At 42.2% G+C, this 14,956-nt stretch overlaps 1 protein-coding gene across 2 annotated transcripts in view; it reads left to right on the forward strand.

Moving 5' to 3' along the window:
* The window catches only part of LOC143338941 (putative uncharacterized protein MYH16), a 44,827-nt gene that overhangs the window by 8,351 nt on the left and 21,520 nt on the right, over positions 1-14,956 (forward strand). Inside the window, exons 1-5 of one of the 2 annotated variants that reach the window (XM_076759841.1) lie at positions 6,365-6,402; positions 7,070-7,297; positions 10,214-10,318; positions 11,832-11,918; positions 12,807-12,952. In XM_076759841.1, the coding sequence (XP_076615956.1) occupies positions 11,904-11,918; positions 12,807-12,952 (161 nt within the window). In that variant the 5' untranslated portion in view covers positions 6,365-6,402; positions 7,070-7,297; positions 10,214-10,318; positions 11,832-11,903. Of the gene's footprint in view, positions 1-6,364; positions 6,403-7,069; positions 7,298-10,213; positions 10,319-11,831; positions 11,919-12,806; positions 12,953-14,956 lie in introns of those variants that run through there. The other variant, XM_076759840.1, reaches the window with a different exon arrangement.

Below are 14,956 nucleotides of genomic sequence, written 5' to 3' on the forward strand. Positions count from 1 at the left end.
TCCCAGAATGAGCGAGCGAACAGAAAATAACGTCAGACTTACCTTTTAAGATAAAGCCATGTATTTGGCCATCTAACCATACATAAATAGCGAGCTTGCTTGAGGAAAAGACTAATGCTGCATACGTACAAAACTTCACTAAATGAAACCACATAAATCCTGTTTTGCCCAAGTGAAATTCTCTTGTTTCGATAAGCAAACCTTACTACACTTTGGAAGTGAAGACTTCAAACTTAAAAGCAAAATTACTGCTTTCTATATTGCAGTGAGGGAGTACTTTCTTCATAGACTAGTTCAACTTCAAGAGAACTCCTGCAGTGATGATAGTCATCATTTTGTTCGAGTGGTTGTCTCATTTTCCAAAAGCGAGTGGATGTCTCATTTCTCTCCTCTCTCCTGGAGGCAGAGGATTTAGTGTGAGAGTGTGGCACGGCACCGCTGTTGCCAATGTTTGTGGAAAGCGCTCCAGGGTTGCCCACGGGATTTGGTCATTACTGGTGCTGAGTGCCTTAGCAGACTCCTCAGCAGGCTTCGATGGAACACATTGTAAACCGTCATTCTGTATTTTACCGCCGCCTGAATATGACAAATTCATGTGTCACTGTTGATCTTTGTCCGTATGTGCCTTTGAGTGCGCTGACCTTGAATATGTCTGTGCTGTCGGTTAAAATCGTGATAGTAAATTAAGGGATTTCTGTGCAATGACCTATAATTGATGCTCATAAACCAAACAACTAACTTTGTTTTCCCCCTAGAACCCACAGTCTTCCAGATACTTCTTTCAAAAAGTATTTTATTCCAGTAGAGGTAAAGTGTTAACAGTATAACTCCTCACTCTTTTTTAATTACCCTTTCACCTACAAAAAACATTTTATTGAAATCACCAGGTGTGCTCTGGCTCCGACCGTTTCTTTTCTTCACTGCTTAGATTAGCCAACCATAAATAATGAAGTTAATCTGTGGAGGAGACAGATCAGCCAGCATAATTCATACCTTGGAGCCCTTCTGATTTGACTGCAGTGAGAAATGTGACCCCTTGTCAGAGCTATTTAGTGCTGCTGCTGCTGCCTGTAGGAAGCTTTCCAGTTTTCCAGAGGAAGTTTGTCCCATTCCTCATTATCCCGTCATTTGCTGAGGCTGGAGGGATACTTCACACATCTCAAATAGGGCACGATGAATTCCTGCTTCTTAATCAAGCTTAATGCGCTGCTGCCCTGTGAGGTCAACGCCGTCCTGACAGACTGACATTCTTTTGATTTACTGTTATTAAATGCCTGAAAAGTAATTGATTGATTGATGAAGCTATAGTAATAAAATCCATGCTGTGCAAATGTTATCAACACCTGGTGTTATGCAGGTCTGTAGCACTCTGGTTCACTGCATCTTATGATTCCAGTTGTAAAATTCCAGAAGAAGAGGCTAGCGGTTAGCGTTAGTGCTAAACTCATGCACAGCAGTGCTTTGAGCTAAATACTAATGGTAGTAAGGCAGCATTCTTGCAGCAGCAATGCTTATACCCTGAAGATTAGCTGACACAATGTTCAACATCTTAGCTTAGTAGCATGCTATTACATTTTCGTAATAACACTGAATTCAGAGTATAGCTGAGGCTGATGGGAATGTCATTAGTTTTGCATACGTATATCTGGCCAAACATCAGCGTTATTGGACAGATTCAAATTTTTACCCGATGACGCTGCTAGATGAAAAGCCAATGAAGTTATAACAAATCCTGAGGAGGATGTGAATGTCTCTACTGAGTGTCTTGGCCATCCACCGAACAGTAGTTGAAATATTTCTAAAAAAGTACCACAGAAGGTAAACTCAGAAAAACCACATGAAAGATGTGGAACAGCATCACTCGCTCGTCGTGATGGACTGCTCATGTTTGGAAGTGCAGGACAGAAACACCAATAAAAACATTCAAAATGAATGAGAAATTTCAGGATTACCAATGCAAGAAAAGGGGGAAAGGAAAAGATTTTTCTTGCTTCCACTGATGTTCCAACCATCTATGGTACAAATGGATCTAAACAGAGAAAAGCCCACTGTTTACCCCTCAATTACTGCTAATGGGAAATAAATGTGGAGCGTTCCTGCAGAACTATCCAGATGCCCCAGTTCTGCATGTGGAAAAACTTTCAGTCTGGACGGGCTCTGCAGTTTTTGAGGCCCAAGGCAAACTGTGGGACAAAAGACTGGCAGGGAGAGATGGATGAGGGTGAGGAGGGGAGGAGATTTCAGGGTGAAGAGAGGCCAGGGAATGGAAGACTGACTTGATGTTCAAGGGCGAGGGGAAGGAAGCAATTGAATGTATGAACAAATTGGTCAGGAGAGATAAACTTTGAGGTGAGTTTTGGGTGAAAGTCTCGGCACGAGAAATCAGACTGTCAGACTGACTGCATAGGAAACAGGAAGCTCCTGACAGCAATATCTGGGGTTTAAGTTCTCCAAATGTTTTGTCCTCTCTCTGTTCTGCTTTGAGCTCTGGATTTTTCTCTGTTGTGAAAAAAGAAGCTTTATTACTCAGATGGTTTACTGTCATGTATCTTATTTTTATGTTTCTGGCCAAGCTAGCTGCATGACAATGCAATGTTGGCTGTTTGGTCAGTCCAACACTTCGTCTCAACACAATTGGATTAATTGCGGTGAAAATTTGAACAGATGCTTATGATCATCTGACGATGGATCCTAACTTTTCCTCTAGAGCTTCCGTGAGGTTGAAATTGTGGGATTTTGACAACTATCAGATCACCATGAAAACCTTCATTGTTCACAGACAATGAACAAACATGACTTTGTTGGTCCCCAAACCTTTCATCTAGCACCATTATCAGGTTGAAAATTCACTTTTCTAGCACGCTAGCACACTCAGCAAAGACAATGAACATGCTAACGTCAGTATGTTCACATTGTCGATGTGAGCATATCGCCATGCAGACAATATAATTTAGCTCAAGGCACCACTGTGTCTAAGTGCAGCCTCACACAGCCATGGATGTAGACTCTTGGTCTTTTTTTTTTACAAGACTATCTGGTAAATATCTTAGATTAAAATCATCCGGCAGCTGAACCCGCAACCTCCTCTTCCCTCCGGTGTTATCATGCCTTTAGGATGTTAAAAGGCAGCTAGCAATTAAATGGCAGGCTTTCTACCTCATGGAGGTACTATTATGAACTCTGACTCTCAGAATGTGGGTTGCATTTAGCATTGAGCAGTCAAACGTAGAGATCATCTGTTTAACCGGAGGGCTTTCCTGTAATGCTTTCATCTACAGCAACCATGTCCTTACTTTACCTTCTACCTCTGTAATCAGTATCAACTGCAACTCAGATCTGTTAATGAATGGATGAATAAGACTTAAGAACAGCAGTATAAACGGGAAATTGGCCTTCCTTTATAGTGTTTCTTGGTTCCAAGCCTTAGAGCTGGCTTGATGAAAATCTGATTCATATTTGAGTCAGTCACATATCTGATTCTGCAGCAGCCGTCTTGTCAGATAAGTGTGTTAGTGTTGGACATGAGTAATGTCTGGAGAGGCAGCTCAGTGTCTCTGGCCTCTCCAGATCAAGTGGGAGTTACATGAACAGATCTCTCTGTGCTGCCTCTCCACACAAGAACCCAAACCACATTGTCAAAATAAAACAATCTGAATTCTCAGAAATCCTGTTCATGTTTTTTTTTTTTTTTTTTTTTGTGACTGGATGTCTTCTCAGTGGCGTTGGCAGAGTGCTTATCCTTTCTCATATAACTGTGTCCACTGTGGGGCAGTTTTTTAGATTCCATGTTATTTTCACTTCATGTAATTTACAGAGGCCATGTAAGGTTGCTTTGCCACAACCTTTGGTTTAGAGTGAGAATCACTACTATCAAACGCTATGCAGTGAATGAACTGCAATTTGTCTTGGTAACTTGTAACGTAAATTGAATGTAAAACATCATTGCACCTGCATGGTGGCTGCCATTTTAGCCACAGATAGCCTCTCTGTCTGCGGTTTCTGATAAAATGGATGGCTGCCACATGTTCTCAATTCTGCACATTCCATACGTGTTCACAATAATAAAGATAAAGCGCATATATCACAAAGGTGGATGGTTTTTAAAGTGCACGTTTACATGTCGAGATACCCTGTAAAGTACAAACGTATGGCTCTCTGTAGACCCATTCATCTGAACAGAAGTACATTTTTGCACATCCAGTAGCTTTTCTTCTTCCTATACAGTTACTCTTAATGGATAGAGATTGCCTATATTTTCTACTTATTTCTTATGGTACATACTTCACATTCATTTTGACTCAGCATTCCTATAATTCACCACACAATTATAATACAGCTGGATAACAAAAACCCTCTATTTGCTGAATTAACATGTATTTATAATCTCTGTTTTTTACTATTTTCTACTGCAATGGCTACATGGGAGCATTAATTTCCCTCCTACCTTATCTGAATCCCATCTTGCAACCCTGCTTGATGGTTACTCTAGATAAGGAAATGCTTAGTCTATGCTTTAAAGCTTCATTCAAGAAAAACATCCACACTTGAATCCAAAGGACAATATGCCTCGTTGTTCTTGCTGAGATGAATGCCGCGGCATTGTGGAGGGACCATGTGGGCGTGGGCGCACAAGACATTTATGTCAATTATAACGTACACTGAGAGGAGAAAGGGCACTTTTGACTCTGGAATACTGCCCTTGTTTTCTTGTCTTTCTGTGGTGTGGCTCTGACAGCGAAAGGCTGTGGCAGAACAGCACAAGTTTAAAGGCTTTTCTCCTGACCTGACATCCTACACCAACCGCCGTCCCTGTGGGACACCTTTGGATCCCCTGAAACTGGAGAGAGACACCTGTTTCTGGGGGAGGAGACAACTGTGAGGAAAGAAGTTAGGAGAGAAGGTTGTTGTGGTGAAACGCAGTCTAGCAGTGGACTGAGCAGTGGCTTTCTGCAGAGGGTTACTAGTTGAAGTAGCAGGCTGTGGGCAGGCCGGGAGTATGTGCGGAGGAATGTTTGGATTTCATATACCAGCACGCTCTACAATGAAATGTGGATGAGTTGTCAATTGAGAGGAGAGAGACAAAAAAAAGCAAAGGCTCACAGAGAGGATTGAGAAAAAGAAGGCTGACAGGTGAAGTAGCGCAAGGAAGGCAAATACAGGTGAGCGGAGCTGCTGTTGTGTTGGGAGAGAGAGAATCTGCTGGGAGAGTACAGAGTGCAGCACCATCACTGAGTGAGTTAGTACTGTCCCTCCTGCTGAAACCCACCTGGAGCAACCAGAACAGCTGTACGCCAAGCAAAGAAAGAGACAGAGAAGCGGCCAATTAACTTCGCAGGAGCACGGAAACTCTGTCAGAACAGGCGGGCAAGTTGCTACTTTGCCAAACAGGTGAAGTCTGCAAAGCAAGAGAGCGTACAGACAGAGAGAGTTAAGATGATGTCTGCGAGGCGCCATCGCCGTTGCCACTCCCTCTCTGATGAAGAAGCCAATGGAAACCATGCAGATCCGGGACCAGAACCAGAACCTGAAGAACTGGATTGGGATAGCTATAGCACCACACTGGAGCACAGACTAGCAGCTGTGGGTAACTCTCGCTGGTTTGTAAATGTAGTATGTGTCGCTGATTGTTGAGTCTGTGCTCTGTGTGGTAAAACTAATTGTACTGGTACAACTAAACCTCATTTTGGCCTTAACAGGGTACATGTTGACTCAAGAAAAGCAGAGGTATTACTAAATGCAAATTAGCCAGGACCACTTGCATGCTAACCCTAGCATACACCAAGGAAAAGACATTCCACTAAATAATGGAAACATCTGACAGACCATAAATGTGTGCTTCCGTGTGTGTCTTGTATGTGCACGAGCATTATGTACAGACACATGCGCGTTTGTGTGTGCGTGTCCTTTGCGTGTGGACTGATCTTGCCATACCTGCTTACACCTGTTCACTTATCACTCTGTGAAAGTGTTAAAGGTGCAAATCGCCGAGCACGAGGACACAGATGATGAGAGGAGGTTCAGAAAAGGCAGGGAAGCAACTCAAACCAAAGTACTTTTATGGAAATAAATGCAGATGGAAATGTGGTCGCCTGATCATTTCGCAGATGCCCAGATATTTGGGTATGCTATTAGCTCGTTCCAAATGCCTTGCCCATGATGACTGGTCCATAAGAAAGTAACAGTAACCAGAGCAGGCTCTCACAATCAGGTCTTTTCACTCCTGTTATGGATGGCTGTTGACAAAGTGACCTGGTGTTTGGTAGAACTCGCTTATCAAGTCAGCACTGTACGTCACTGCGCTGCCTTTTCAGCTGTGCTATATTAAGGCAACTGCAAATGAACAAAGGGAAGGTTTCTGCTGACTTGAGAGAGGATAAGTTTCATCTTGTGGCACAACCTGGGGTAAGATCCTCTTTGCATGAACTAATTGTCTCTCTTTGCTTTGGCCACTTTTATTCAGCTAATCCCTTCATATTAATGTTTCACCCCTGAGCCTTTTACTAAATCTCGCTGTTTTTTATATCTCATTTGACCTCACTCTGTCCTTTCACTCCATTAACTAGTTCATCTCCCAGTTAACACTGCAATCTATTTACAGTTTGGTTATAATATTATTATATGTATATTATCATATAATATTTATGTTGCAGCAGGGATATCTGATGTTATTGCACAAAGCAAATAGGAGTCATTTCAGTGAAATGCAATGTGAGTTGTTGTAGTTTGAGGGCTTTAAAGAGCATACAAGCAAAAGTTAACAACTTTTGTCAATGGCAAATAACTTCATTATAAATGTATGGAACTGTAAGTATGGAACTTATTTTTCTAACCTTGAGAGTGATGGCAATCTAATAAGATCTAAACATGCAAGCAGGTACGCTTTGTTCTACAGAGTCAATGCAACACAAAGATTTAATGATAAAATGTTCAGCCAATCCTAATTCTGAAATGTATGGTACATGAAAATGAAAAAAAAAAAAAAAAAAAACTGTACTGTGGGTAACGCAACACTGGCATTAACAGATGTATATCCACTCGTCTAACTCTCTCTGCGTTTGCTAACCTCCAGGAGCAGGAGAGTGCCCAGGCGTCCGAGCAGCACTGTGCCCAGCTGGAGAAGGCCCGGCGTGAGCTGGAGCGGCAGCTGTCAGGCTTATCAGACCGTCTGGAGGAGGAGGAGGCTTGCTCAGCTCAGCTGGCCCTCCACAGGGACAGGCTGGACACCGAGTGCAGCAGCCTCAGGAGAGACCTGGATGAACTGGAGAGCGCCCTGACTGTGGCTGAACAGAATAAACAGGTAGAACATCATGTGATCTTACCACAGGATTACCTCCTGGAACTGATGATGCGAAGGGGGAATGGCCGATTCTACTTTAATGACAGTGTTATGTCATGAAGACCACAAATTAAAGGCGCACCATCTAGATCTTGATATTTGCATTTTGAATCATTCAGTTATACTTTAAAACTATCAACAAGAGCATAACTGTCACACCTGGTATATATTAGACCAAGCTGTTGTAGGCAAGAAAGTGAATAAGTGTACGGTATGTCACAAAATGTCAAATCTTTCTCCTACATTATAATATAGAAAATGAAGAAGCCACATAATTCAGTTTCCTGTGCTTCTTCCAAAATGAGTACATGTTGACATGGCATGACCCCATCTCTTTTCAACCCCAATTTTCATTGTCAAAGTTTGATTTCCTTCCCCTCTCTGAACATTGCTCTCTCATTGTCCAGCCTGCATCACTGGGTCCCAGGTATGTCAAATGGACCTCGGCCCATTCAGCTGCCTGTGAGCTGTCAAAAACTGGTTTGTCATGCCTCTGTTGTTGCTGATCCGAATGTTAACCTTGCTGCTCAGAATGGGTACCCTGCGCTGCAGCCCAAACGTGGTTACCAGAAAATCCAGCCAAAGACAAATGTACCCAAGGTGAACCCAGAGCCGGCCAAACCGCCGTCAGAATTGGCCAGGCTGGAAGAACCACAGAACAAACCTGCCAAAAATGATTCTGCAAACGCCTCTCCATCAAAGCAAGTTAGGCTGGCTCTGAAGGTGCTCTTCAAGAAGCAGCTGGAGGCCAGGCTGGACCTCCAGCTGAGCATATCCTGTGCCCTTATTGCTTGATGACTCATCTCATGTGTATCTCATCCTTGAGTTTTCACCCACTCTGCAGTAAGCTGCAGCCCAGCAGTGGAAATTGTTCCCAGTGACTGGCATATGCCCTCAATTATTGCCACTGTGTCCAGAGGGATATCAAACCAGAGAACCTGTTGCTGGGGGTAACAAGGAGCTGAAATTGTTCATTTTGCTTGGTGTGTTCACACAGCCTACAGCAGAAGATGGATTTGCCTCCAGAGATGATGGATAATATAGGTGATGGAGCTGAAGATTTGATTGCTAAAATGCACTTAAAGCACTAAAGGTGTATCTAATAGCGCTCATATATGGGCAGATGTTTGTTTTCCACCTGCTGCTGCTGGCTCCCATGTGAATTCTGACACAGCTGATCAGGCCTTACAGCCACTGGTGCTTCTGCTACAGCTGAGAAAAACTGAGGCAACTGAGGCAGATGAAGACATCAAAACCACAGGTCTTCAATGCTTCAGTGATTACCCTCCAGTGGCCTTTATGTCTATTGTAATCTTGAATCGAGTCTTGAGGGAATAGAATCAGATCGTGTTCTCAGTGAGGTGCAAAGCAAACTTTATCCGCTGCAATTTGCATACAGGAGGGGGAGGAGCACAGAATATTCTCCTCTGCGTGTGTTGCAGAGAATTTACTTTCATCTTGATTAACCAAAACGATATGTTCGTCTGCATTTAATGAGGAAAAAACACATTTTCAACAGAAGGCTGTTACAGCTTACAGAGGAGAGATGGGTGGAGTCCTTTTTGACTGATAGTGTATTAGAGTGAATGCTGCAGTGTCCTCCACTGTTATTACCAATGCTGGGGCCCCACAAGGGGACCACTTTATAGTTTAGATACCAATACAGCATTATCCATCTGAAAGTATCAGGTAGGCCTACCTATGAAGGAAGCTAAAAATGGTGTACGTAGTAAAGTGCAGAGGACTAAAGCCTGTCAGACGTCTGTGTCATAAATTTCATGCCTTCCTGCTTGATGAAGGAGTCATTCCCGTCATGATGAAGCACTGTCTCCTCTGTGCAGACACTAACAAGCAGAGGCTGCTCTGACATCTCCATTACAGCCCCTCACCAAACCCCTTTATCTGTTTCACTGAGGTATATTAAGGGATTATGATGCTATCTTTGTTCAGGAATGCCACAAGAATGTACTGTACTCACAACCCTGCATGTGAAGATGGAAAAAAAAAGTGTCTCCAGTGGTGCTCGGCGGTGTTGATTTAGCCTGTACAAATTTACACTGATTAATTTGATCTGGGTCATGTTGCTAAGAAGCTGATACTCTGGGTGTATGAAAGTTTCCTTGGCTAATTGGTCTCCCACGTGGCGACGATACTGTGAGAGAGAACTGTGAGAGGACACCGATGCAACAAGACCAGACCTGCTCGATATCGGAGTTGACACAGGGCTTTTAAAGAAATGACGTGACCGTGTCTAATATTTGTGGTATGCTGCCATAACAGTCATTATGACCGTTTGATCCAAAGCAGCTAAAGTTTAGGGCAGAGCTCACTCATCTGAAATGTATTGTAAAAGTGATATTTGTTGCGCTTTTTAAAGAATTGGCATACAAACTGACACTGTCATATATCTTTCCCCCATTCTCCTGGTTCGCATTTTCACTCCAGTGCTCTAACAGATCACACTTGTCTCATTAGGTCCTTGTGTCATCGATAGGAGCCAGGGTTCCACATGCAAATAAAGCTTTGATGTACATGAGAGAGGCAAAATAATGACATCTGTTTCTGTCATGAAAGGAGATAATTGTTTTACGGTGCGGCTGCAAAGTCTGCAAAGAGCCTGCAGATTGAAACCGCTGTATTCACAAGCCATCGTGGCTGCTTGCCCAAGAGGAAAGCATTAATAACCACAGAAAGAAGTGTTTTAACAGAGGTAGATCAGGGCTAAATCTTTTATTTGCCTAGAGATGTCACTGAGCATGGAGTAATTAGTTTAGCCAGTCCGAATACGTGTTATCTAATAAAAGCTAAATCTAATGAGTCACAGATTTTTTTTTTAAAGTGGACTTTTGTTTATGTTCTTTCTGTCTCTCTTTCCAGTCATCAGACAGTGAGGTACGGAGGCTGTCAGAGACGCTACATCAGAGGGACGAGGCGTTACAGAGGCTCCAGAAGGAGAAGGAACATCTGGTGGAGCTCAGCCAGGTGAGAAAACAGTGAGTGTTGTTAAGGCTCAGGGTAGGATATTTCTGTATGATATGCAGAGATACAGTGTTAAAGGGCCACCGCAGCAATTTTGTATTACATTTCAACAGCCAATGGCATGCTTACATTCAGTATTTCTCACCAAAACACACTGAGGTCTAACAAATCTGTTGCAAAGCAGATTTTAAAACATCTTATTGAGCTGTGCAGTTATTCAAATTTTCCATTTCATTTAACTTTCTGACACTGGGCACATGCACAAAGGAAAAAACTTTGGGGTCCACCTGTAAGAACATGCCTTTAAAAGTACAGTGGTCATCATATCTACTTGCATACGCATGCCTTAAAACATACATGTGAGATGTTTCAGGAAGGTTTGAGTCTTCCTTTAAACCCAATTTATGCAAATCCTTTAAAATCATGAATTGTCCAAGGCTTGATTAAGAATCCCAATTTATTTCTGTTTTTGTCATATCGCCCAGGCCTAGACTGAGTAGTGATCCCCAAGGGTAGTAAAAAGCCCCTTGTGTTTAGAATTGATGGAGTTTCCCCTTAAACAACAGGTCAACCTGTTGTTGACTGACAGCAGAGAAAACTGTATCCGCTGATGAAGACAGTGAGTTTAAATTTTCCATTTTTGCTGTTTCCAAAGTCAAAAATGAACTTTGACAATTCACTACTGTACACAAGTCAAAGTTATGTCCCAGTGAGATTTATGGTCATGCTCACTCTAAACTGTGTAAACTACACCAATACTTACACAGCATGTCATGCTGCATGGCTTTATTTGTGTTTATTAGTGTAATCGATAGCCTTGTCCCATTTATCAGAGCACAGAGAGATACCTCACTTGCTGCTTGACTGAGAACGAAACATAGGTTCAGGAAAATGGAACCATATGGCTCCCGGTCCTGCCAAAAGTGGCAGTCATGATAAATGTGCTCCCCATCAGACACACAGCACTCTCAGCTTTGAAAAGCAGAGCAGATGCTTTGAAATCTAAAGAAATCTTAACCCTTAACAACCTAATCATACTCTATGGCAGCCATAAGAGGCCCTGCTCACTAATTTCTGCCAGATGCTTTGACCAACAGTAGCAGTCTAATCTGTGGGAGCAATTTAGCATCAAGCCTCATTATCTTCCTCCTCTTTGTTGAGTATGTGTTAATATTATTGATTTAGTCTGGAATACAAAGAGAGCTTGTATAAAATAAACAGAAGATGAATGGACTTGGCATTACAAGAGCCGTTTGAGTGAGTTCAGGCACGGAGTCACTCAGTTTGATGTTCCAACACGTTTGTTCCCAGTCGATGGATAAAACAGAGGGAACATCTCTGATCCGTCAGATCAAACTGGAGATGACTTCTGACATTTTCTGTGCAACCAAACAACTCCTGTCTTTCCAACCACCAATGTGGGAGACAGATGGATGTGAGGCAATGCTGTGGAGGATCAGTGATTGAGGGACACATGTGCGGGCCAGGCTGTGAAATCTTGTTTCACCCCCAACAGCAGGCCATCGAGGACCTGCAGTGCGAAGAGGAGAAGGTGAACCTGCTGACCAAGGAGAAAACCAAGTTACAGATGAAGGCTGAAGATGTAAGTTCAGATTGTTATTATAGTGTTTTGTTCTACTTTTACCTTAAATGTAGTGTCTGTGTCCGTTTAAGTTGGGATATTTCATATTTTGGGGGGTGTTTGATATCTTTATCTTTACATATTAAGTGGTATTATGCCGCTAAACTCATCTTAACTCAAGCTAATGTTGCACAGTATGTGTAATATCAAAGATGATCCACACATACCTGGATGTTCATTCAGCTTTCAGCTCATTACTTTGGTTTTGCATCCTGTAACTTTACTGTTTTGGTTCATTCACAACAACCTCTTTTACAGCCACATTCATTTGGAGGTGCAAATTTAAATTCATACTCACCTCTTTTAGCTCTGTTATGCTGTCCACCAACTGTTAAACAGTAATAATAAAAAGTTCTTGGGGATATCATATCATATCAGACATGATAGACTGCACTGACATATCTGATGTTTAATTAAAGGTCGGTGTAAGACCCAGTACGTTCCTCTAACCTCTGCATCCAGCATAAGCACACATGCTGCACACATTACATACTGGATTAATATTGAGGTCATGAACGGTCTATTTGACAGTAATATGAGCAATGGAAACTTGAGCTTATTTGACTTAATTGTTACCCTGTTAGCCAGTAGGCCTTGGCAAATCTGGGGAAACAATGAACACATGTAATTTCATGTATAAAAATGGTCAAATGTAATAAATGGTCAATATAAAAGATATTGATTACTGGCACAAAATATTCAGCCATTGGCAATTATAGTTCATGAAATATTGGTATTGGTACCAGCCTTCAAAAACACAGCCGAAGCTCACTTTTAACTGTACCATTTACCGCTGCATTACGCTGTGATCGTTGCGTTTTATGTCTCTTTTACGTCATTTGCGTTCAGCTGGAGTACCGACTGGAGCAGGAGCGCCGTCAGCGTGGCGAGCTGGAGAAGAGCAGGAGGAAACTGGAGGGTGACAGCAGATCCACGCAGGAGAGTCTGGGAGAGATGGAGAAGAATCGGAGTGGGCTGGAAGACCTCATCAAAAGGTCAAAGACGGGCACACACACACACACACACACACACACACAAACACACACACACACAGTGTCATAGATCTAACAGTATATGAAAAATTTTTGCTTGCAGCTGAAATTGAATTCTGGTCTCAGTCAACATTAAATCTATTTTCAGCTGCCGGCATGGCTCTCGGGGTGGCAATGTTGGTCTGACGCTCACACTTTGGTCGAGGCTGAAATACTGTAAAAGCTATTGGATGGATTCCCATCACATTTTTTCAGAGAATGCTATTTGCAGACTCGTCCCATTATTACAAAATATAAATCAATCATTAAATTCTAATATATTGTTACAGATTAAGCGACATGGAAGTATGTACAGCAGATGAAATTAGCCCCACGTTTACCAGGTGGAACATTAATGATGCTTGCACGTGAATGCACTAATAACTACAATGCAGAGATAACTGAGTATTTATACACTGTGGTATTACTGCTTTTACTTTACATTATACCTGCTAAATGTCAGCATGTTAGCATTGTCCTTGTATTGTAAGCGCATAAAAAGAGCTGCTAGCATGGCTGGGGATTATTAGTCTTGTTTTTCTCCCTTTTCCCTTTGATATTCTCTCATATTAAATGATAACAGGCCGATTATGTGCGCGCTCTGCACGGTTTGCTGAGCCACATTAAAGGTAATCAGTCATGGAGTGGTAAAAAGGTAAACCACACACTGAGTCGTTGATCATAAGGGAAAACACAGAGACAAGCACGGACATTTTCAGAAAGTATACATTTATGGTGATGATGATACAGGCTTTGAAGTTACCTCATAGACATTTTTATTAGTCTGCAGAAAAAAAAAACACAGAACTCTATCAGAACTTAACGCATGAGTAGACAGGTCTTATCCACAGCTGTCTATCGATGTCCCATTGAAGTGACATCTGCAGCGATCATATCTATTAACTGTTGGACTTCAGAAAGTTCTCGACATTCTGATATGACACTCTTGCCCCGGGGCAGCTGAACTTGGACTGTGAGGCTGTAAGATGTAACATACCTGCTCCTCAGTCCAGTTTCCTTCACTTTGAGGTGTACATCACCCCCTACCCCGCCTGCACCCCCACCCCAGGGATTCAATAACATCCTAACATGTAGCTATCTGCCCTCAGTAATATGAGAGCAAATGAAATCATTCACTGTACTTTTACCTTGCAGCAACAATAAATTGAAGACAAGAGCCGATTGTCAGACAACACTCACGCATACATAGCCAACACACAGATCACTGAGCAATAATATCCCCTTCATGGAGTTAAAACTTGTTCTGTTTGGCATCAATAAGTGCGTGATTCTCTCTCACTGTGAACATCAATAAAGCGAGTGACTCACCTTGTTGCTAAGGTTCTGTGTTTTCCAAACAGGGGATATAAAATCTGTCAGTTTGACTGCTTGAAACTCAGCAATGTTTTATTGGCATGATGTTTTGATCAAAGAACATGTTGCCAAGGCCTACACAGGACATTCAATCAAACAGCTGGGTACTGATGATACAGAGTACTCAGAATCAGAAGAAGGGAATGGAAATTGTGTGCATTATAGTGTGTGTGATATATATATATATATATATATGATTCTGTATCACTGATGCTGCCTGTAAGAGACACTTTGTCCTCACTGTTCTCTGTTGGAGACTCCACCATTCATGCACCATTTGCTAAATGTCACACAAGCATTGTGTGTAATAGTCCTGCCACGCCTTAATAGACTTAATAAACATTTTTGTGTACGTTTGGAGAAACTTTCATTTCCAAAAATATCACATTTTAGGCATTCTTTAAAGAGTTCTTCTGTTTTCTGTGGCGAGCTGCTTCAGGAGCTAACCCGTGCTCGCTAAAGCGGGGTGAGTAGTTCTGCATTAAGAGCTTACTTTGTAGCTGTCAATCGTTGAGAGTGAAGGAGACATTAAGCATGTTGATGAAAGGCTCTCCTTTTTAGTAAAACACATCTAACAAAACCTTAACACTGCAA

Source organism: Chaetodon auriga, chromosome 20 (assembly GCF_051107435.1).
Source record: "Chaetodon auriga isolate fChaAug3 chromosome 20, fChaAug3.hap1, whole genome shotgun sequence".
Taxonomy (NCBI): domain Eukaryota; kingdom Metazoa; phylum Chordata; class Actinopteri; order Chaetodontiformes; family Chaetodontidae; genus Chaetodon; species Chaetodon auriga.